The sequence below is a fragment of the Pseudophryne corroboree genome, chromosome 3 (genome assembly GCF_028390025.1).
Source record: "Pseudophryne corroboree isolate aPseCor3 chromosome 3, aPseCor3.hap2, whole genome shotgun sequence".
NCBI classification, from domain to species: Eukaryota; Metazoa; Chordata; class Amphibia; order Anura; family Myobatrachidae; genus Pseudophryne; species Pseudophryne corroboree.
In genome coordinates this window covers 671268209-671290149 of record NC_086446.1, presented here as the reverse complement: position 1 = coordinate 671290149, position 21941 = coordinate 671268209, and the positions used below count along the sequence as shown (strand labels likewise).

The 21941-nt window shown below is 45.1% G+C and overlaps 1 protein-coding gene across 3 annotated transcripts in view; it reads right to left on the bottom strand.

Annotated features, from left to right (window-relative positions):
- Positions 1-913: 913 nt before the first annotated feature.
- The window catches only part of FBXW4 (F-box and WD repeat domain containing 4), a 482200-nt gene continuing 461172 nt past the window's right edge, over positions 914-21941 (bottom strand). For all 3 annotated transcript variants that reach the window (XM_063961882.1, XM_063961883.1, XM_063961884.1), the window contains 2 exons: positions 9536-9677; positions 914-2234 (listed from right to left, as the gene is read on the bottom strand). In XM_063961882.1, coding sequence (XP_063817952.1) covers positions 2112-2234; positions 9536-9677 — 265 coding nt within the window. In that variant the 3' untranslated portion in view covers positions 914-2111. The remainder of the gene's footprint in view (positions 2235-9535; positions 9678-21941) is intronic.

The window sequence follows — 21941 nt, the reverse complement described above, 5'->3', positions numbered from 1 at the left end:
GCCTATTCAAACTTCCAATAAATAGGATGGTGCACAAATCAGTCCAAACTGCTTGAAAGGCTAGTACACCTGAAGTCCTCCAGCTCAGAGAGTCGTCCTCATGAGGTGTAAAAGCCTACTGACAGAATTGCAGGCTCTGCAGATATGCACAGATGTGAAATCAGTGGCGTAAGTTCATCCCAGTCACCCAGAGGCAAGTTGGAGTTTGGTACCCACCCCTTAAAAAAAGAGAAATCAAATATGGTGTGTTGGAATGTGTGTGTGTATGTAGATCGATATATAGCACTCTCAGCCGGTCTGGCAGGGCTCCAGCTACGTTACAGGGTCAGACTCACGAGATTCAGCTGTCTGCGGCATGCAGAATCAGTATTTAATGGTGGATTCCATCTCACAGTCCAGCAGCAGCGGCGGATGCACCGCAGGCTGAGCGGTATCAGGTGGGAGCCATCCTGTCCCCTATTGCAGGTGTTAGCAGAGCTCCTGGGATAGAGACGATTAACTGCAGCAGTAGTGGGTGAACCATAGAGCTCCATTGGAAGAGCTGTGGTCACACTTGGATTTAGCCATGAACCACACAGGTGCTGCTGTACATGAAGGTGCCCCTTCAGGGCTTGGAGCCTGAAGGCAGGCGTCTCCATTGCCTCTGGGAGTTCTGCCACTGGTAAAAATATGCTTTCTTGGAGGTGATTTTTTTTTGCACTTTGTATAGGGTAGGTGCTTATAGCAAACCAGGCATACACCTAGGGTCGGTAGCTCCCAAGATGATCTTGCATATGCGCAAATACACATATTTTTCAATAATCTCTTTAAGAACCACTGATTTAGATATTTCATTATTATTAAATATTCTGTTGTTTAGGAATATGTATGTACATTAATGTAAGCAACTCATTTACAGTCAGAACGCACAATGTGAAGGTTAATTTCAGTTTAATGAAAGGATTCTGGAACCTCACAAGCTAATGGACTAACACTCTCGATTTTGAACCACAAAACATAAATCTTCTTTACTGGAAGGAATTATAATATAAAAATAAGCTATCATCTTGCACATCACCCAGCGACGATCAGTACGAATAAAGAAATAAAGCTTTCTGTTCGCCAAACTGGATAACAAAGCAAATGGAACTTGGATATAAAACAATTAAGGTTGCACATAAGTCATTACACAAGGAACACATTGGGAAATCAAGGTCAACAAAGTCACTTTGGTGGGTACAGAATTAATAAACTTGTGATATAAATTATCTTCCATAAATATCCATTTTGAAAATTGTAACATTTCTATAAAAGATGAGATGAAGAAAATAGATTTTCTTTGCATGTGCCATAGGAAAAAGAAGACATTTTTGGCGTCCTGTGTGTGTGTGTATATTGATATAGTGTGTAATATATATATAAATGACAATGAGGCCCAAACAACCTGGTAAATACATAGTTAGGACACCTAAACATAAAACACAAGCTACCTCATTGGAAAAACCTCTTGTCACATCCACAGATATTCTACAAAAATTCCAGACACTTGTCAAAGAGAAGATAATTTAGATAAGAAGTACGTGTGTGAGGAAGAACGTTTTCTGTGCACATTAGACACATTCACTTTTTTTTTATTATTATTATTAAAAGCCTATTGTAGGAAACAGAGTAGCAGATGTATTAAGCCTGGAGAAGTGATAAAGCAGTGATAAAGAAGTGATAAGTGGAAGGTGATAACGCACCAGCCAATCATTACGGGGTTGAAAAAATGACAGTTAGGAGCTGATTGGCTGCTGCGTTATCACTTTCCACTTATCACTGCTTTATCACTTCTCCAGGCTTAATACATCTGCCCCAGAATAAGGTAAGTCTAGGTTTGGGGGAATACAGACGGTAATTTTTGGTAGTCATCTAAGGACATACAATCTTATCTTTTCTTTTCTGCCAGAAAGTGATAACATTTAGGTAAAAGTTTGTTAAGGCTGTAAGATATCTTTTTATTTTGGATCAACTAGTATTTTATGTTTAGCTGTTCTTTAGCAGATTTACACCCCCAGAGATGTCCTTTGTGTTACAAGAAGGTCTCGGTTGATATCGAACGTCCAATATTGTGGTAATAGATGCTTTGTAAATTAGTGGCTGGAAACAGTGAAGTCTAGAACGTGAAGTGTTGTAGCCAGGGCGGCATAAAGGTGAGAGGTGTTGAATCGAAGGCAGTACACTGGGCTGCTTGTTGGCGATGACAAGGAGAAAGTCTGAAAAAAAAAGAAATGAAAAACTAATGTTTCTATGCAAAAGATGATAAAGGTATAATTCAATGACAAAGAGGCACAATGTATAATATGAAACCTGACTAAATCTGGACACGGTATATATGTGTTTATGCCAATTTTAGCAATCCTGAGATTTGTTGAGGGAAAAAATACAAATAAAGCGTGGCGTCCATTTTTTAATCTACATTTCTTTTTCCCATTAAAAGGCTCTCCTATCGCAAGCAATAATATTTCTCACTCTTAATTAGGACATCCACTTATTGGGGGTCATTCTGAGTTGATCGCTCGCTAGCTATTTTCTCATATGTCCTAGAGGATGCTGGGGATGCTTCAAGAACCATGGGGTATAGACGGGATCCGCAGGAGACATGGGCACACTATAAGACTTTGAATGGGTGTGAACTGGCTCCTCCCTCTATGCCCCTCCTCCAGACTCCAGTTAGATTCTGTGCCCAGCGAGACTGGATGCACACTGAGGAGCTCTCCTGAGTTTCTCAGAAAAAGACTTAATGTTAGGTTTTTTATTTTCAGGGAGACCTGCTGGCTACAGGCTCCCTACATCGTGGGACTGAGGGGAGAGAAGCAGACCTACTTCTTCTGAGTTCAAGTGCTCTGCTTCTTAGGCTACTGGACACCATTAGCTCCAGAGGGTTCGATCACTACGGTACGCCTAGCTGCTTGTTCCCGGAGCTGCGCCGTCACCCCCCTCACAAAGCCAGAAGATAGAACCTGGGTGAGTATGAGAAGATCAGAAGACTTTAGTGACGGCAGAAGACGGCTTGAGGTGCCGCGCAGCGGCCGCGCTGCGCGCCATGCTCCCACACTGCTCACGGCACTGCAGGGCGCAGGGGGGGCGCCCTGGGCAGCATGGGGGGGCCGCAAATACCACTGGCATGCAATTTAGCAGTGCCCAGGCATTTGTTAAGGGACCCCCGCCAGTATAAAGAATTTTGAGCGGGACTGAAGCGTGCCATGTCAGGGCCGGGGCTTAGCCGCATAGCTCTCACCAGCGCCATTTCTCTCTTCACAGAAGGCTGCAGAGACGCTGGCACTGATCCTCCACACTGCTGTGCAAGTGACAGGGTGCAAAACGGGGAGGGGGGGGGGCACTAGTAATTGGTGAATTATATTGTTTGATAAAAGCGCTAGCAGGTCTGGGCAGTATTGGTGACTTCAGAACCGGGTTAGGCGCTGGGTGTGAGCTGGCTAAACTCTCTCTGTGTCTTTCTAACAGGCTTTGCTGTGGGTCTGTCCCCTATAGCCCAGTGTGTTTGTGGCTGTCGGTACGTGTGTGTGTCGACATGTCTGAGGCTGAATGCTCTTCCCAGGAGGAGGCTGGCGTGGGGACTGACAGTTCTGTGAGAGTGACAGTGTCGGCACCGCCGACGGATGATTGGGTCAATATGCTGAGTGTTTTAAATACAAGTGTGACTAAGTTGGCTAAGATGTTTGATAAATCTGAGTCTAAGAACCAGACATGGAGGAAATCTATGGAGGATGCTTTGTCACAGGTCCAGACCCCTTCGGGGTCACAGAAACGTGCATTTGCCCAGATAGTAGATACAGATACCGACACGGACTCTGATTCCAGTGTCGACTATAGTGATGCCAGATTACATCCAAAACTGGCTAAGAGTATTCAGTACATGATTGTGGCGATAAAAGACGTATTACATATTACTGAGGACCCTGCTGTTCCTGATACTAGGGTCTGTATGTTTAAAGGAAAGAAACCTGAAGTAACGTTTCCTCCCTCTCATGAACTGAACGCACTTTTTGAAAAAGCTTGGGAAAATCCTGACAAAAAGATACATGTTCCCAAAAGAATTCCAGTTGCATATCCGTTCCCCTCTGGGGACAGGGAAAGCTGGGAGTCAATCCCCACGGTAGACAAAGCTTTATCGCGTCTATTCAAAAAGGTGGCGCTTCCGTCCACTGACATGGCAGCCCTAAAGGATCCTGCGGATCGTAAGCAGGAAAATACCCTGAAATCCATTTATGTCACTACAGGGTCGCTACTCAGGCAGCATATTTAAAAAAAGCTGTAAGGGATATTGGCCTTTTGGGATCAAGGGCCAATGCCATGGCAGTCTCAGCAAGGAGAGCATTGTGGATTCATCGATGGAACGCTGATGCTGACTCTAAGGCGGCGATGGAGTCTACCGTTTAACGGTAAGGTCTTGTTTGGTGATGGCCTCACTGACCTGGGGTCTACGGCTACCGCGGGTAAGTCATCCTTTTTACCTTATGTTCCTGCACAGCAGAAGAAATCGCCTCATTATCAGATGCAGTCCTTTCGGCCCAACAAATTCAAAAAAGGTCATGGGTCCTCCTTCCTTGCTGTGAGGGGGAGAGGAAGGGGAAAAAGGTCACAGGCTGTGGCAAATTCTCAGGAGCAGAAGTCCTCTCCGGCTTCTACCAAATCCACCGCATGACGCTGGGGCTCCGCTGCGAGAGTCCGCGCCAGTGGAGGCACGTCTCAAACTCTTCAGTCAGGTCTGGGAGCACTCGAACCTGGATCCTTGGATAGTAGATATAGTAACCCAGGGATACAAGTTAGAGTTTCAAGACGTGCCCCCTCACCGATTTTTCAAATCGGCCTTCCCAGCTTCTCTTCCAGAAAGGGAGATAGTAAGCGCTGCGATACTAAAGCGATGTCAAAATCAAGTGATTGTCACGGTACCCCCATCTCAACAGGGGGAAGGTTTTTATTCGAGTCTGATCGTGGTCCCGAAGCCGGATGGGTCAGTCAGACCGATTCTAAACCTAAAATCCCTCAATTTCTTTCTGAAAAGATTAAAGTTCAAGATGGAGTCTCTACGAGCAGTGATCTCCAGTCTGAAGGAGGGGGATTTTATGGTGTCGGTCGACATAAAAGATGCCTACTTACATGTCCCCATATATCCTCCACATCAGGCTTACCTGAGATTTGCTGTGCAGGATTGTGATTACCAATTTCAGACGTTGCCGTTTGGTCTGTCCACGGCTCCGAGGATTTTCACCAAGGTTATGGCGGAAATGATGCTTCTCCTGCGCAAGCAGGGAATCACAATTATCCCGTACTTGGACGATCTCCTCATAAAGGCGAGGTCCAAGGAGCAATTGTTGAAGAATGGTGCTCTTTCACTGACGATTTTGCAACAACACGGTTGGCTAAATTTGCCAAAATCACAGTTGGATCCAACGACACGGCTGTCGTTCCTGGGTATGATTCTGGGTACAGAATTGCAGAGAGTTTTTCTTCCAGTGGAAAAACCTCTGGAAATACAGAAAATGGTAAAACAGATTCTGAAACCGGCAAGGGTGTCCGTTCTTCACTGCACTCGGTTGCTGGGAAAGATGGTGGCGTCCTACGAGGCCATTCCGTATGGCAGGTTCCATTCCAGGGTGTTTCAGTGGAACCTGCTGGACCAGTGGTCCGGGTCTCACCTGGACATGCACGGAAAATAATTCTATCTCCCAGGACCAGAATTTCCCTTCTGTGGTGGCTGCACAGTTCTCACCTTCTGGAGGGATGCAGGTTCAGGATTCAGGATTGGATCCTTGTGACCACGGATGCAAGCCTCCGAGGCTGGGGAGCAGTCACACAGGGAAGAAATTTTCAGGGAAAGTGGTCAAGCCAGGAAGCTTGTCTACACATAAACATTCTGGAATTAAGAGCCATCCACAACGGCATACTGCAAGCAGAACATCTTCTTTGGGGTCTGCCGGTCTTGATTCAGTCAGACAACGTGACAGCAGTGGCGTACATAAACCGCCAAGGCGGAACAAAGAGCAGAGCGGCGATGGCCGAGGCCACGAAGATCCTTCACTGGGCGGAAAGGCATGCCAGAGCTCTGGCAGCGGTCTTCATTCCAGGAGTAGACAACTGGGAAGCAGACTTCCTCAGCAGACACGATCTCCATCCAGGAGAGTGGGGTTTTCATCAAGAGGTCTTTGCAGAAGTGACAAGTCACTGGGGAGTTCCTCAAGTGGACATGATGGCGTCCCGCCTCAACAAGAAACCTCAGAGATATTGTTCCAGGTCAAGGGACCCTCAGGCGATAGCGGTGGATGCCCTAGTGACACCGTGGGTGTTTCAGTCGGTCTATGTGTACCCTCCACTTCCACTCATTCCAAAGGTGTTAAAAATTATAAGAAGAACAAGGGTTCAGGCGATCCTCATTGTTCCGGATTGGCCAAAAAGGGCCTGGTATCCAGATCTTCAGGAGTTGCTCATAGAAGATCCCTGGCCTCTTCCTCTTCGGGAGGACCTGTTACAACAGGGGCCGTGCATGTATCAGGACTTACCGAGGCTACGTTTGATGGCGTGGCGGTTGAGCGCCAAATCCTAGCCCGAAAGGGTATTCCCAGTGAAGTCATTCCTACACTTCTTCAGGCTAGAAAAGAAGTAACGGCAAAATATTACCACTGTATTTGGATAAAATATATGTCTTGGTGTGAATCCAAGAAGGCTCCTATGGAAGAATTTCACCTGGGGCGTTTGCTCCATTTCCAACAAGCAGGTGTGGATGCGGGCCTAAAGTTAGGCTCTATTAAAGTACAGATTTCGGCCTTGTCGATCTTTTTTCAAAAAGAATTGGCCTCCCTTCCAGAAGTTCAGACCTTCGTAAAAGGCGTGCTGCACATCCAACCTCCCTTTGTGCCCCCAGTGGCACCATGGGACCTTAATGTGGTGTTGCAATTCTTGCAATCACATTGGTTTGAACCTTTGCGCAAGGCTGAGTTAAAATTCCTTACTTGGAAAGTGGTCATGTTGTTGGCCTTGGGGTCTGCAAGGCGAGTGTCTGAGTTGGCGGCTTTGTCTCACAAAAGCCCCTATTTGATTTTTCATGCTGATAGGGCGGAGTTGAGAACTCGTCAGCAATTTCTGCCAAAAGTGGTTTCATCATTTCATGTTAACCAGCCTATTGTGGTGCCAGTGGCTACTGACGTCTTGGCGGAGTCAAAGTCTCTCGATGTGGTCAGAGCTTTGAAGATTTATGTTGCCAGAAAGGCGCAGATTAGGAAAACAGAGGCTCTGTTTGTCCTGTGGGCTACCAACAAGATTGGGGCTCCTGCTTCTAAGCAGACTATTACGCGCTGGATTTGTAATACGATTCAGCAGGCTCATTCTACGGCAGGATTGCCGTTACCGAAATCGGTGAAAGCCCATTCTACCAGAAAGGTGGGCTCATCCTCGGCGTTACAACTTTGCCGAGCTGCTACTTGGTCGGGTTCAAACACCTTTGCGAAGTTTTACAAGTTTGATACCCTGGCTGAGGAGGACCTCTTGTTTGGTCAATCGGTGCTGCAGAGTCATCCGCACTCTCCCGCCCGTTCTAGAGCTTTGGTATAAACCCCATGGTTCTTGTAGCATCCCCAGCATCCTCTAGGACGTATGAGAAAATAGGATTTTAATACCTACCGGTAAATCCTTTTCTCTTAGTCCGTAGAGGATGCTGGGCGCCCGTCCCAGTGCGGCCTGTATCTGCAGTTTGGTTATAGTTACGCTCATGTTGCGTTGAGTTCAGTCAATCTATGACTGTTGTTGGTCATGCCGTTGCATGCGTTGTTATTGAATGCCATGTTGTATGGCGTGTTAGTGGTGTGAGCTGGTATGTGACTCACCTTAGTTTAAATTAATTAAATAAATCCTTTTCCTTGAAATGTCCGTCTCACTGGGCACAGTTCCTATAACTGGAGTCTGGAGGAGGAGGGGCATAGAGGGAGGAGCCAGTTCACACCCATTTAAAGTCTTATAGTGTGCCCATGTCTCCTGCGGATCCCATCTATACCCCATAGTTCTTGAAGCATCCCCAGCATCCTCTACGGACTAAGAGAAAAGGATTTACCGGTAGGTATTAAAATCCTATTTTTTGCAGCGCTGCGATCAGGTCAAAATTCGGCAAAACTGCGCATGCGTATGCACCGCAATGCGCAGGCACGTCGTACGGGTACAAAGCGGATCGGTGCTGAGCGATGGATTTAACAAAGAATCCATTCGCACAGCCGATCGCAAGAAGATTGACAGGAAGAAGGCGTTTATGGGTGTCAACTGACCGTTTTCAGGGAGTGGCTGGAAAAACGCAGGCGTGTCCAAGTGTTTGCAGGGCGGGTGTCTAACGTCAATTCCAGGACCGGACAGGCTGAAGTGTACCACTCGGCTGCACATGCGCTTGCACACTTGCAAAGCGAAAATACACTCCCCCATAGGCGGAGACTATATGATCGCAGCAAAAAATAGCTAGCGAGCGATCAACTCGGAATGACCCCCTTTGCTTCTTCTCATGTTATCACAGTCAAATAAAGTAGTTGTGAAACTTAAGAAGTGAAATTATAGTGTACCTAGTCATCCATACACAGTGGAGGCTACCATTTTGTCATCCCTAGACCAATATCCTGCCTAATTGATAGGCTGTATGCTTATGAATACGGTCTACATTTTGGACCTCTGTCCGGAATCTCCTGAATGGAGGGGGAGGGGGGGGGGGGGGGGTACAAAGCAAGGAAAAAGTTGTAAGGATGAGTCCAGGACACAAGGAAGAGTAGCGCCTTCTCTTCATGGAAACTCACAAATTTTTGGGATATTAGGCAAGTATGGTTTGAGTCCACACAATTGCTGCCTCTACTCATGCTAAGGTCGATTAGTGAGAAGTAACATTTGATAATATTTACTGTCTTTGGGTCTTCTAATCTCTACAGATTGTACAGTGTTAGATCAGTCAGAAACTCCCGCTGAACAAGTCAGCATTCAGTTTAAGTGCACTGGTTACCTTCTTACGGTAGGAAAGGTGTTTTCGTAAACTGAACCAATATTTCGGATGTGTCTACCAAATTAGCTGAAATTAGTGACCTGATTGGTCAGAATCGGGATCAGTATACTAACCCCTCACCCCCTAACCCTCCCTTTCCGCAGCCTAAACCTAAACCACCCCCCTGCAGCCTTACCCTCCCCGGTGGTGCCTAAACATAACCCACCTTCCTCACACCCTAAACCTAACCCCCCCTTTCCGGATGCTAACTCTTGCACCCCCTTCACCGGTTTACCTCTCCGGCGGGCCGGCAGTCTCTCGTTTGGGTTCCTGGCCGTTGGGATGTCGGCGCCGGGACTGTGATCCCATTCGGGATGCCGGCGCTGACATTCCGAGCAGCGTCGGAATTCCAGCATCGGTATTTCGACTGCCGAGAGACTGACCAGATCCCATTGGTTGCTATTAAAGTGATTCTCATTAATATTACTTTAAGAAAAGTTACAATACATTTTGATAGGTAAATATAAAGATAAAGAGCTCTATACATACCTGTAAACATTGGTTCATTCTCTTGTCCCATAATCTCACAACTCCATAGTATGAGGACCCACTGGCTATCATGTTGTTCCCATTACTTTGTATGCAGTACAGGGCACTGTCATGTGGCTCCTCCCACTCCTTCACACACCTCCTGAAGAACAACATCATCATGTTATATGGACAATAAGGATTTATTGTTTTCATTTTATACAGTAAGTGCCACTTGCAGATTACATTTTATACAGTAAGTGCTACCTGCATATTACATGTTCTGTAGTAAGTGGCATCTGCAGCTTACATGTTATACGGTAAGTGGCACCAGCAGATTACATGTTATACAGTAAGTGGCACCAGCAGCTTACATGTTATACAGTAAGTGGCACCTGCAGCTTACATGTTATACAGTAAGTGGCACCTGCATCTTACATGTTATACAGTAAGTGGCACCAGCAGATTACATTTTGTAAGTGGCACCTGCAGCTTACATGTTATACAGTAAGTGGCACCTGCAGCTTACATGTTATACAGTAAGTGCTACCTGCATTTTACATATTATACAGTAACTGGCACCAGCAGATTACATGAAATACAGTAAGTGGCACCTGCAGATTACATGTTATACAGTAAGTGGCACCTGTACCTTACATGTTATACAGTAAGTGGCACCTGCACCTTACATGTTATACAGTAAGTGGCACCTGCATCTTACATGTTCTACAGAAACTGGCACCTGCAGCTTACATGTTATACAGCAAGTGGCACCTGCATCTTACATGTTATACAGTAAGTGGCACCTGCATCTTACATGTTCTACAGAAACTGGCACCTGCAGCTTGCATGTTCTACAGAAACTGGCACCTGCATCTTGCATGTTATACAGTAAGTGGTACCTGCAGATGACATTTTATACAGTAAGTGGCACCTGCATCTTACATGTTATACAGTAAGTGGCACCTGCATCTTACATGTTATACAGTAAGTGGCACCTGCAGATGACATTTTATACAGTAAGTGGCACCTGCAGATGACATTTTATACAGTAAGTGGCACCTGCAGATGACATTTTATACAGTAAGTGCCAGTGGCACCTGCATCTTACATGTTATACAGTAATTGGCATCTGCAGATTGCAGATGTCACAAACGTGTGTCCTACTAAATTGCTCCACTTATTTGTGGTAAGTCAGAAGTTATATCAAGCAGACCTTAAGACGGCAGCAAGATCAATGCAATGACTATGCTGTTTGCATGGGTGTCAAAACTTTATAACCAGGCCTGTTAATAAGCATGGCTGTGCAGTACTTGTAATTTTATATTTAAACTTTCTTTTTAGGGTTGGCTTTTATCCCCTCTCTGTGCCTCTGTTTGTCCATCACTAGAATTAACGGATTGTACCAGCTCATGTTACTAATACACCTGTCACCCTAATAGACCAGGTACTGTACATAAGACAAGGTTGGGAGGTGCACAATAGGCAAACTTATGGGACAGAGGAAGAAGCACTGTGTCACCACTAAAGATTTGGGGTCTGCATTTTATCACCGCCTGAGAGGGCCGGTATAGTACAGTTAGGAAAGATTCAAGGTGGTCCATTCAATTTGTGGTCCATATTATACAGCTACCATATATTTAGGGCCCATATTGTATACCTCCCAACAGTCTCACTTTTGGAGGTAGGTTTCTCCACAGCTGCAGCATAAAAAAATGGATGTTTTGTAAACAAAAAGGTGCCAACCGGGGGGTGCCCACCTGTCCCACTATAATTGGGAAGTATGCATGTTCCACAGCCACCAGAAATTTATGGTCTGTATTTTATAGAGATGTTCAGAATTTAATGCATAGGGGGGTACTAAATTAGTCGCAGTAAACTACCGTGGACTACTTGAAGCAGCAGAGCTATTCACTTAGTCCCAAATACAGCCCACAAGCAGCAGTTAATGAGGGTTTTTTCTGTGTCTAAAAAAAATAATATCTGCGTTAAATAGACTGTTCTTGGGTGCCACAACCATAATAACCCATAGGTCCTCGACACTGGCAAACGCAGGATTTCTAGAGGGGGGTTTCAAAATGCAATCCACAATCTCCCACTCTGTGGAACATTGGAGCAAGTGCGAGAGTCTGGGGGAGCGTTAGAAGAACCTGGTAATAACCCTGGACATTAATGTAAACATTGGACTTTTTATATACTGGACACTGTATGGAACACAGTATTAATATCTAACTAGGTTATAGGCTGTATAAAATATATTTAAATAAGAGAAGTGGTCAGGAAAAGGTTTAACATACCATAATAAATAAATACATACACAAACATAATAGAACCAGTCCTGCACTTTCTAATCACACATTCCCCACCTCATGATAAGGCTCCTGTCTCTTCTTCCTGGAAGCTACTTTCTGGTAGAGTGCAGTGATTGAGGACTTAGATACACACACACACACACACACACACACACACACACACACACACACACACACACACACACACACACACACACACACACACACACACACACACACACACACACACACTTGGTAGAAGCTGCTGCTACCACTGGGCATGTGCAGCAGCTCTGCTCTGTCTACATTGCATGATGTGGTGGCAGCTCTAGTAATAGTATTATATGCCATTGTTGTCATAATTTGAGCCACTTGCCAAGAGGAGGGGGTTTCCGTGCCACCGGAACCCCCCCTGCGTTTGCCTATGCTCGAATTTATCCCACTTACTATGGGTTGATGTCCATTAAATGCCAGTAAATTAAATATTCCCCCTTTAGTGAACTTGCAATGTGCTGGAAAGAACACTAAGGGTTTGATTGGTGAAACTGGTATCTGTATTCTTCTCGCTATTTTACAGTTTCTGTATACTGTAGTTGTCATGCTATGTTTAAACTGCTTCACTGACTGCACTGTACTAATGTAAACTCTGAAGCTATATAAATAAAACACAAAGCAATCAGCGTTAGTTTATAGTAAGCAGGGTTGGACTGGCCCACAGGGGAACAGGGGAAACCACCGGTGGGCCCACTGCCTGTGGGTCCACCTACTCCTGTTATTAATCTTCTGCATTACCATGCATGCACAAGCAGTGTTTTTATATATATATATATATATATATATATATTTATTAGAGAGAGAGAGAGAGAGAGAGAGAGAGAGAGAGAAAGAGAGAGAGATTTATCAAGGGACCCAACCCATGCACTCTCTACTGGTTAGCCGGGACTCTGTGATGGTTGGCCACACCTCCACTATTGCCTGGCCACACCCTTAAGCATGGGCCCCTGCCACTGCATTTCCCGGTGGGCCCTTCTTGTCCCAGTTCGACACTGATAGTAAGGGTGACTGGGAGGCTGTCTTACTAGACGCCAGGGTGGAAAGGCAGTAACTCTGAGTGCAAGCATGCCATTGACAGTATACTTGCAGGGTGGGGGACTAATGATGACTAGTGATATAACTAGACTGAAGTTCTTACTAAGTGTTCTAAAGAAAGTTCAACTCAAAGGTGTCCGAAGGTGCATATTAAAGAATTCTCTATCTATCTATCTATCTATCTATCTATCTATCTATCTATCTATCTATCTATCTATCTATCTATTTTACGTCATTGCTCCTTGATGTGTTATCTACTCAATTAAATGTGTCTAGAACAGTGCCTATAACATTGCTTAAAATAAACACTGGGAGAATGCAGTTGTCTTGGTTAGCATCCAGAGCATACATACTTATATGATTGCCTTATGTGATCAACTACACTAACTCATGGGGAATACAAAGTCAAAGTGAAGCACATACTGTACACATAGTAGGTCCAGCCTACAAAAATAACGATTAAAAAAATCAATCCGCAAAACGAACCCTGAAATGTCTAGCCCCTATTCAGGCTACCTTGATCCTGGGATATTCATTCCAGCGAGAGGTAACTTACTCTATTTACGATTATATTTCCTATACTCTTGGGTCAGCTGAGCAACAGGAAATTCCTAAGTACCCCTTTGTGTGTTTGTACGTATATGGATCAATAGTATGTTAAGTAGTTCTCACTGCACAATGAAGCTTCCCATTGCCTCTTCTGTATCAGCAGTAACTGTACTCCTGGGTTTCCAACCACAGCCTTATTCTTTTATTTACAGTGGCAATCTCAGTATTACCGAAAATAAATAGCCATTGTTCCTATTTTCAGGTAAGCCAAGTTACGTGCGTGTATGCAGTAGTTGGATACCTGTAATTGCTACCTACTGTACATCCGGAAAGTATTCACAACGCTTCACTTTTTCCACATTTTGTTATGTTGCAGCCTTATTCCAAAATGGAATAAATTAATTTTTCCCCTCAAAATTCTTGACATAATACCCCATAATGACAACAAGAAAAGTTTTTTTAAGATTTTTGCGAATTTATAAAAAATAAAAAACTAAGAAATCACATGTACATAAGTATTCACAGCTTTTGCTCAATACTTTGTTGATGCACCTTTGGCAGCCCCAAGTCTTTTTGAATATGATGCCACAAGCTTGGCACACCTACTGTATCTTTGGGCAGTTTCGCACATTCCTCTTTGCAGTACCTCTCAAGGTCCATCAGGTTGGATGGGAAGCGTCGGTGCACAGCCAATTTCAGATCTCTCCAGAGATGTTCAATCGGATTCAAGTCTGGGCTCTGGCTGGGCCACTCAAGGACATTCACAGAGTTGTCCTGAAGCCACTCCTTTGATATCTTGGCTATGTGCTTAGTGTCAATATAAGGAGCGCTTGAATAATTAAATTAATTTTGAACGCACATACCTGTGAAAATAAAAGAATGATTATTAAAAATGTTACAGCTCTTTTTGTGAATGATTGGTGAAACGGAGATATTGCTAGTATTAGCTTTCCAATATGCATCAGATTGGACAGTCTTTGTGAGCGGGTTTTAACTATCCCTACTGTCCCTGCTTGTACCTTTAGCGGCTTGATGTTCCTGTACAAGCGTCAGCCGCAGTTGTCATTGATGTCGTCTTTCCGTTGCTGCGGCCGCTCCGGCTTGATCTCTTCATGCGGTCACTTGTTTGAAGCGTGTCAGTGTTTGCGTGCACTGACTGAAGGTCCTCCGTTTTCCTCACCGTGATAGTCTCCAACGCGTTTCGGGTTCCAAAAACCCTTTAACTAGCTGTAACATTTTTAATAATCATTCTTTTATTTTCACAGGTATGTGCGTTCAAAATTAATTTAATTATTCAAGCGCTCCTTATTTTTATATTTTTCCTATTGTATCTATTATATGGAGCTGCTGATATAACACACATTAGCGCGGCAATCATTTTACTATTTTATGTGCTTAGTGTCGTTGTCCTGCTGAAAGATGAACCGTCGCCCTAGTCTGAGGTCAAGAGCGCTCTGGAGCAGGTTTTCATACAGGATGTCTCTGTACATTGCTGCATTCATCTTTCCCTCTATCCTGACTAGTCTCCCAGTTCCTGCTGCTGAAAAACATCCCCACAGCATGATGCTGCCACCACAATGCTTCACTGTAGGGATGGTATTGGCCTGGTGATGAGCGGTGCCTGGTTTCCTCCAAACATGAAGCCTGGCATTCACGACAAAGAGTTCAATCTTGGTGTCATCAGACCTGAGAATTTTGTTTCGAATGGTCTGAGAGTCCTTCAGGTGCATTTTGGCAAACTCCACGGGCTGCCGTGTTCTTTTTACTAAGGCGTGGCTTCCATCTGGCCACTCTACCATACAGGCCTGATTGGTGGATTGCTGCAGAGATGGTTGTTCTTCTGGAAGGTTCTCCTCTCTCCACAGAGGAATGCTGTAGCTCTGACAGAGTGACCATCAGGTTCTTGGTCACCTCCCAGACTAGGACCCTACTCCCCCGATCGTTCAGTTTAGATGGCTGGCCAGCTCTAGGGAGAGTCCTACTGGTTCTGAACTTCTTCCATTTACGGATGATGCAGGCCACTGTGCTCATTGGGATCTTCAAAGCAGCAGATGTTTTTCTGTACCCTTCCCCAGATTTGTGCTTCGAGACAATCCTGTCTCGGAGGTCTACAGACAATTCCTTTGACTCAATCAACTGAATTTACCACAGGTGGACTCCAATTAAGCTGTACGAACATCACAAGGATGATCAGTGGAAATAGGATGCACCTGAGCTTAATTTTGAGCTTCATGGCAAAGGCTGTGAATACGTACAGTATGTACATGTGATTTCTTAGTTTTTTTTATTTTTAATAAATTTGCAAAAATCTTTAAAAAAAAAACTTTTCACGTTGTCATTATGGGGCATTGTGTGTAGAATTTTGAGGGAAAAAATGAATTTATTCCATTTTGGAATAAGGCTGTAACATAACAAAATGTGGAAAAAGTGAAGCGCTGTGAATACTTTACGGATGCACTGTAGGTAAAAGGGGTGTGGTATGGAAGGTAGATAGTAACTAGGTCGACAGTGTCTAGGTCAACCACTATTGGTCGACAGTAACTAGGTCGACAGGTCAAAAGGTCGACATGAGTTTTTTTATGTTTTTTTGGTGTTGTTTTCTTCGTAGAGTGACGGGGAACCCAAATTAGTGCACCATGTCCCCTCACATGGCTTGCTTCGCTCGCCATGCTACGGGCAAGGTGACTCGCTTCGCTCAGCACAGGTTACTGTTCCAATCGTAGTCCACGTGGACCGTTAAGTATGTCGACCTAGAGATCAGATCCCAGGTAAAGTGTGAAATTTCAATACATGCTGTAGGAAAGTTCTCTTATGGTGTCTGATACAAGAGCTTCTGTCACAACCACTTTATTCTTAGTTAGCTAAGCACCTAATATACAAACCGGCTATACCTATGTGGTCTTGTTTTCTCTTATGTATATTGTAGAAAATGACTAAAGGCCCATACACACTGGGCGATTTTGAGCTGAAAGCAGCTCACTTTTGGTGTGTTGAGCTGCTTTCAGCTCAAAACCGCCCAGTGTGTATGCCCAGGCGATGAGCGCTGATGTGCGCCCCCGCTTCATGAACGGCGGGGTGAACGGCTTTCCATAGCGTTCTGCTATGGAAAGCCGTTCACCCCCGCTGACATCGCTGGGCAGGGGGGAAAATCGCTCAGTGTGTATGCACCTTTAGAAATAGTACAGTATAATTGTCAGCTGTCACTAAATTCTAAGGACAGTCTAAGGCATTACAAAGTATTACAATACGGGAAATTCAGTGTGAACAATAGCAGTTCAACACAGGAGAGGGCACAATGGGGGTGATTCCGTGTTGTTCGCTCGCTAGCTGCTTTTAGCAGCATTGCACACGCTAAGCCGCTGCCCTCTGGGAGTGTATCTTAGCTTAGCAGAATTGCGAACGAAAGATTAGCAGAATTGCGAAAAGAAATTTCTTAGCAGTTTCTGAGTAGCTCCAGACTTACTCAGCCATTGCGACCAGCTCAGTCCTTTTCGTTCCTGGTTTGACGTCACAAACACACCCAGCGTTCGCCCAACCACTCCCCCGTTTCTCCAGCCACTCCTGCGTTTTGCAACTCGAACGCCTGCGTTTTTCCGCACACTCCCATAAAATGGCCAGTTTCCGCCCAGAAACACCCACTTCCTGTCAATCACACTACGATCAGCACAGCGATGAAAAAGCTTTGTTATGCCGTGAGTAAAATACCTAACTTTTGTGTAAAATAACTAAGCGCATGCGCTCTGCGAACCTTGCGCATGCGCAGTAAGCGACTAATCGCAGTATAGCGAAAATCGGCAACGAGCGAACAACTCGGAATGACCCCCAATATCACCTTTGTAAGGTCTGCTTCTGTACAGGACTTAGTTTTCAGAACTGTATAAAGATACTGATGTTTCTAAACAGAAGAGCCACAGAACTGCTCATTTCCCCACAATCCTATTAGTGCTCACAACAGAGCCCGATTCAAAACGTCTGTTGCAGTTTGGAGAACTTTGAGGCAGATGTATTAACCTGGAGAAGTGATAAAGCAGTTATAAGTGGAAAGTGATAACGCACCAGCCAATCATTACGGATTTGAAAAATGACAGTTAGGAGCTGACTGGCTGGTGCGTTATCACCTTCCACTTATCACTACTTTATCCCTTCTCCAGGTTAATACATCTGCCAAAAATTCTTTTTGCTGTCTGTACGGAGGCTCAATGAATTCAAAGCACATACAGAAGATCGGTCGTGAACCATGGTAAGGGCAAATAGCGTGGTATAATACAAGACAGGAATAGAGGCAAACGATTGCCTCACACTCCAATGGTTGGGCACCAAAAAGCTGAAAGAGTGACATGATATCACTCATCCAATGATTATAATGCCCCTGCAACACCCTTACACGAATGACAGACACCTACATGAAAGAGAATCAGCCAACATGGGAAAATGCCAGCTGCTGTTCTTACATGTCAGTGTCACACTGGGAGAAAGGCTACTGCTTTCCAGTCATCTTGCATCCAGCGGTATTCATATGCCCAGGTGATGCACAGAGCTTGGCCCTGGGTTGAGAAATAGGACACTAGTGGGCCATTAGTTCCTTTAACCCATAGAAGAAAGGGAATGCGCTGTCGAACGCTGATGTCACTTGTGGACCCAGCATTACATTTAGCTGCTGTCTGCTGAAATGTCACACGCTGGTCAGATGTTGCAACGCTGTAAGTGATCATCCAGAGTTTTTTTGTCAGCAGTGTCACATGCTGGATGTTTTCCCTGATGTTGTGTAGTCGCTGTACACCCTTGAAATTGTTGCATGTGAAAATCTAAATTTGATGTTGATTTCGGGGTTGGAGTAACCCATCTCTCTGTCACCTACCATCAAGCATTGTTCACAGTGACTGTAATACATTACAATATGCCCTGCAAATTATATAACATTGGATTGCAGAGATATATGCCTAGATATAGTACTTCAATTGCAGAAGATACCATTTAATGCAGGGGTATTGGTGGGGGATCCATTCAATTTGCCAGCTGTCGGGATCCCGGCGGTCAGTATATAGACGTCGGAATCCCGCCAGCCAGAATCCCAGCAAAACAGGACTATTCCCACTCGTAACACCCATAGAATGGGAATAGATCCTGCGGCGAGCGCAGCAGGCCCGCACCGTGGTGAGTGCAACGAGGCCGCAAGTGGACTCTTTGTGTTCACCCTGCTGCCGGCATTCTGGCGGGCAGGATGCCGCTGTCGGGATATGGTAAATCATACTGAATCCATTAGTAGCATGTACCGAGAATGGAAGCAGTTTTTTCAGTTTTTCTAGCACATAAGTGTAGATTGCAAGCTAGAGTGAAGCAAAGCCGTCATTTTCTCTGCAAAGCACTGCATAACACAGAGCTATATAAAAAAAACAACCTGTTCATTATAATTTTAATAATCAGTTACACGGTCGTGTTACATTATTACGACCACCTCCTACATTTGAAGTCGGCAGTGCGTAGCCCATGAAGTACGTCACGTGCCGTGCGCTGGCTTGGTGGGTATATAAGGTGTGCGATAAGTCATCTGCATACATATCACTCATTGCCGTCATGGGTAAAAGGGGCGATTTATCAGGGCCAGCCCACACCTATGTTAGATATAATACAAAACTTTCTAAAAGGCTATCAGCCCCCCATCCGCAGCCCTTGGATGGGGAGGACAGCCTCGGGCTTCACCCCTGGCCCTTGGGTGGCTGGGGGGGGACCCCTTGATTGAAGGGGTCCCCACTCCTCCAGGGTACCCCGGCCAGGGGTGACTAGTTGGGTATTTAATGCCACGGCCGCAGGGCGCTGTATAAAAGTGACCCCCGGCTGTGGCATTATCTGTCCAGCTAGTGGAGCCCGGTGCTGGTGTAAAAAATACGGGGGACCCCTACGCTTTTTGTCCCCCGTATTTTTTGCACCAGCACCAGGCGCAGAGCCCGGTGCTGGTTTTAAAAATACGGGGGATCCCCTGTCAGTTTCCCCCCCCCGGATTTTTAGAACCAGGAGTTGCAAAAAAAGGGAAGATTTTCGGCTTTGGGGAAAGGGTGGCAGTATTTCTGAAACAGCGCAGTTTGTTGATGTGAGAGGTGAACGTCGGCTACAAAGGTGCGCGAGGGCCGACCTACACGCTACAGTAGAACAGCTCACCTACAAAATGAACCTGGGGGCTACCAGACGTGTGTCTAAAACGACAGTTCAGCGAACCCCCCGGTACTGAAGCGGTTGCTCTGGCTATTAGCTGGTGGTCATAATAATATGACTCGACCGTGTATTTTCTCAATAACAATTTTGAATTTGATTTACAGAAGCTCTAGCTTGATACGAACGGAAGTCACCCAAGTAGACTGTGTACTAATATAAGCACACACAATACAGGTGCGGCAGCAGCAATACAAAGTTTGTAAAACTCTTACTAACTTCAGCTAATTTTACTTTATGAGTATTCAGTGTTATTTTTATCTACTGCAATTCCGTTCTGCGCTTTAGAGCAGGCTTAGCCAGCTGTTACAGTAGATGCTTGCAGGTAATGCTGGGACGTGTAGTCCCATGATAGCTACAGGTTGTATATTTTAGAGGTTACTACACTAAAGAATAATGAGTCTAAATGTGCTTCTGTGTTTTTAGGAAAGGGTCCTGTAACATCCACTAAAATGACTAGTTGCGCTTTCACAGTTAGATAAGGTGGCAAGTAACTATCTGGTATGATCTATGATTGTTTAGTGTCCTGCTGGGATATGCATTAATAAATTATAATAGGATGGCATCACTTTCAGATGTCTGACATCTTGTCTATCCCAATAAGTGAAAAGCAGGAAGCCCAATTAGTATCTGGCAGAAAGACCCATGGCTGAAAGATAATCAATTCTATGGAGACCTGACCTGTCCTTCTCCCATTAATGTAGGATGCTGACAGTAAACAAAGTGTTCCCCTTGACCTTATGTGCAGTCACACTGACTCTGTGCTAAGTGGTAATGTACCCAATCAATATATCAGAGCCACAAGATACAGCACAGTGCGAGCAGGGAGAGTTATTCATGCAAACTGCACATCTATCTGTGCTCGTGTGTGGGTCACTATGCATAATGCAGAATATAAATAAGATGCTGTGCAAAAAATACATTTAGAAGATTGCTAACTGAAAGATAAAGGAGGGAGTTCATTCATACTATTAAAAGAACAAACATAGCGTATTCCCATTGAACAAATTTCATTAAGCATTTAGGGCCTGATTCCGAGTGGGACACAAGTGTCACAAAGCTGCACAAGTGTCACAAAGCTGCATACGCCTCATTAAGGACTTATGAGTGGTTCTAATTTGCACGCAGCTCAGTCTTCTCTCTGCGGAGCCTGAATGGGTGTTACTGTGTGGCAACTGGGCGCCAGCTGGATTATGCATGCATGGGAAACCTTCCTTGTGTGTGTCATGGGCACAGTCACAGCAAATTCAGTTGCATCTTCTGCATGTAGCATGGGGTAGGTGGAAGTGCTGTTGATAGTAGTTATGGCTGCTCTCGTGCATAGAAGACAGGAGCAATGTGAATATGGGCATATAGTTGTATTACAATCCTGTTCACTGTAGGCATCTGGAATTGCACCTACAATACGGATGTGAATTGATGCCAACACAAGGCAAGTTGATGCACATAGGAAAGCAGACAGAAATGAACGTACACCTAGCACAATATCACACTGTGCATACCTGGAAGCTGAGCGCAGGCAAGTACGGACGATGCAGAGATGTTGCATCTACACTTACACCCGAGGAGTTGGGAATGGACGTTGCATTCTCATGTAAGCAAAGGTGAGCCAGGGCGTGTCGACAGAACTGCAAACCATGTAGAGATAGATGTAAGCATAGATGCGTCTGATTCCAGGCACCCAGGGAAAGTGCATGTGCTGACTCACAGGTGGAGGCAGAAGCACTAGCAGCTGCATCTAGTGGCGGTCGCCCGTCTGAGACTATATGCAAATGCCACTACAATGTACTTCCCTGGTGTACATCCGTGCATCCAAATATGCCAGTCCTGAGACGCCCACTGTCAGCATTTGTGGGTGTGCTGCATCTTGAGACACACCATGGAAGCATGCACCACCCCCATGTATGCAAACACTTCAGCGACATTCCCATAACATCTCCATGCCTGCGCTAAGCCACCTCTCAGTAACCGCTCACAAACTCTCACTATATCTTCAATACACTTCGCCATGTGTGTGTCTGAAATCACAGCCGCGGACATAATCAGGACGCATATGCGTTGTGCATGCACAGTGGCAAAAAGGAAAACATGGTTCCACTACTTCTGACATCGGCAGTGCGTCCACCTCTAAATCAGGCCCTAATAAAGATGCCTAGCAGCAAGCCAAGTGTACAGATAGGTGGCGGGCACACCGCAAAAGGCCACATCTGGAGAAATCTATACATTGTTACCCATGCACATACACTAGACTGCATCAGGCCCAGAGGCTACAGAGGTGCACTTATCACAGT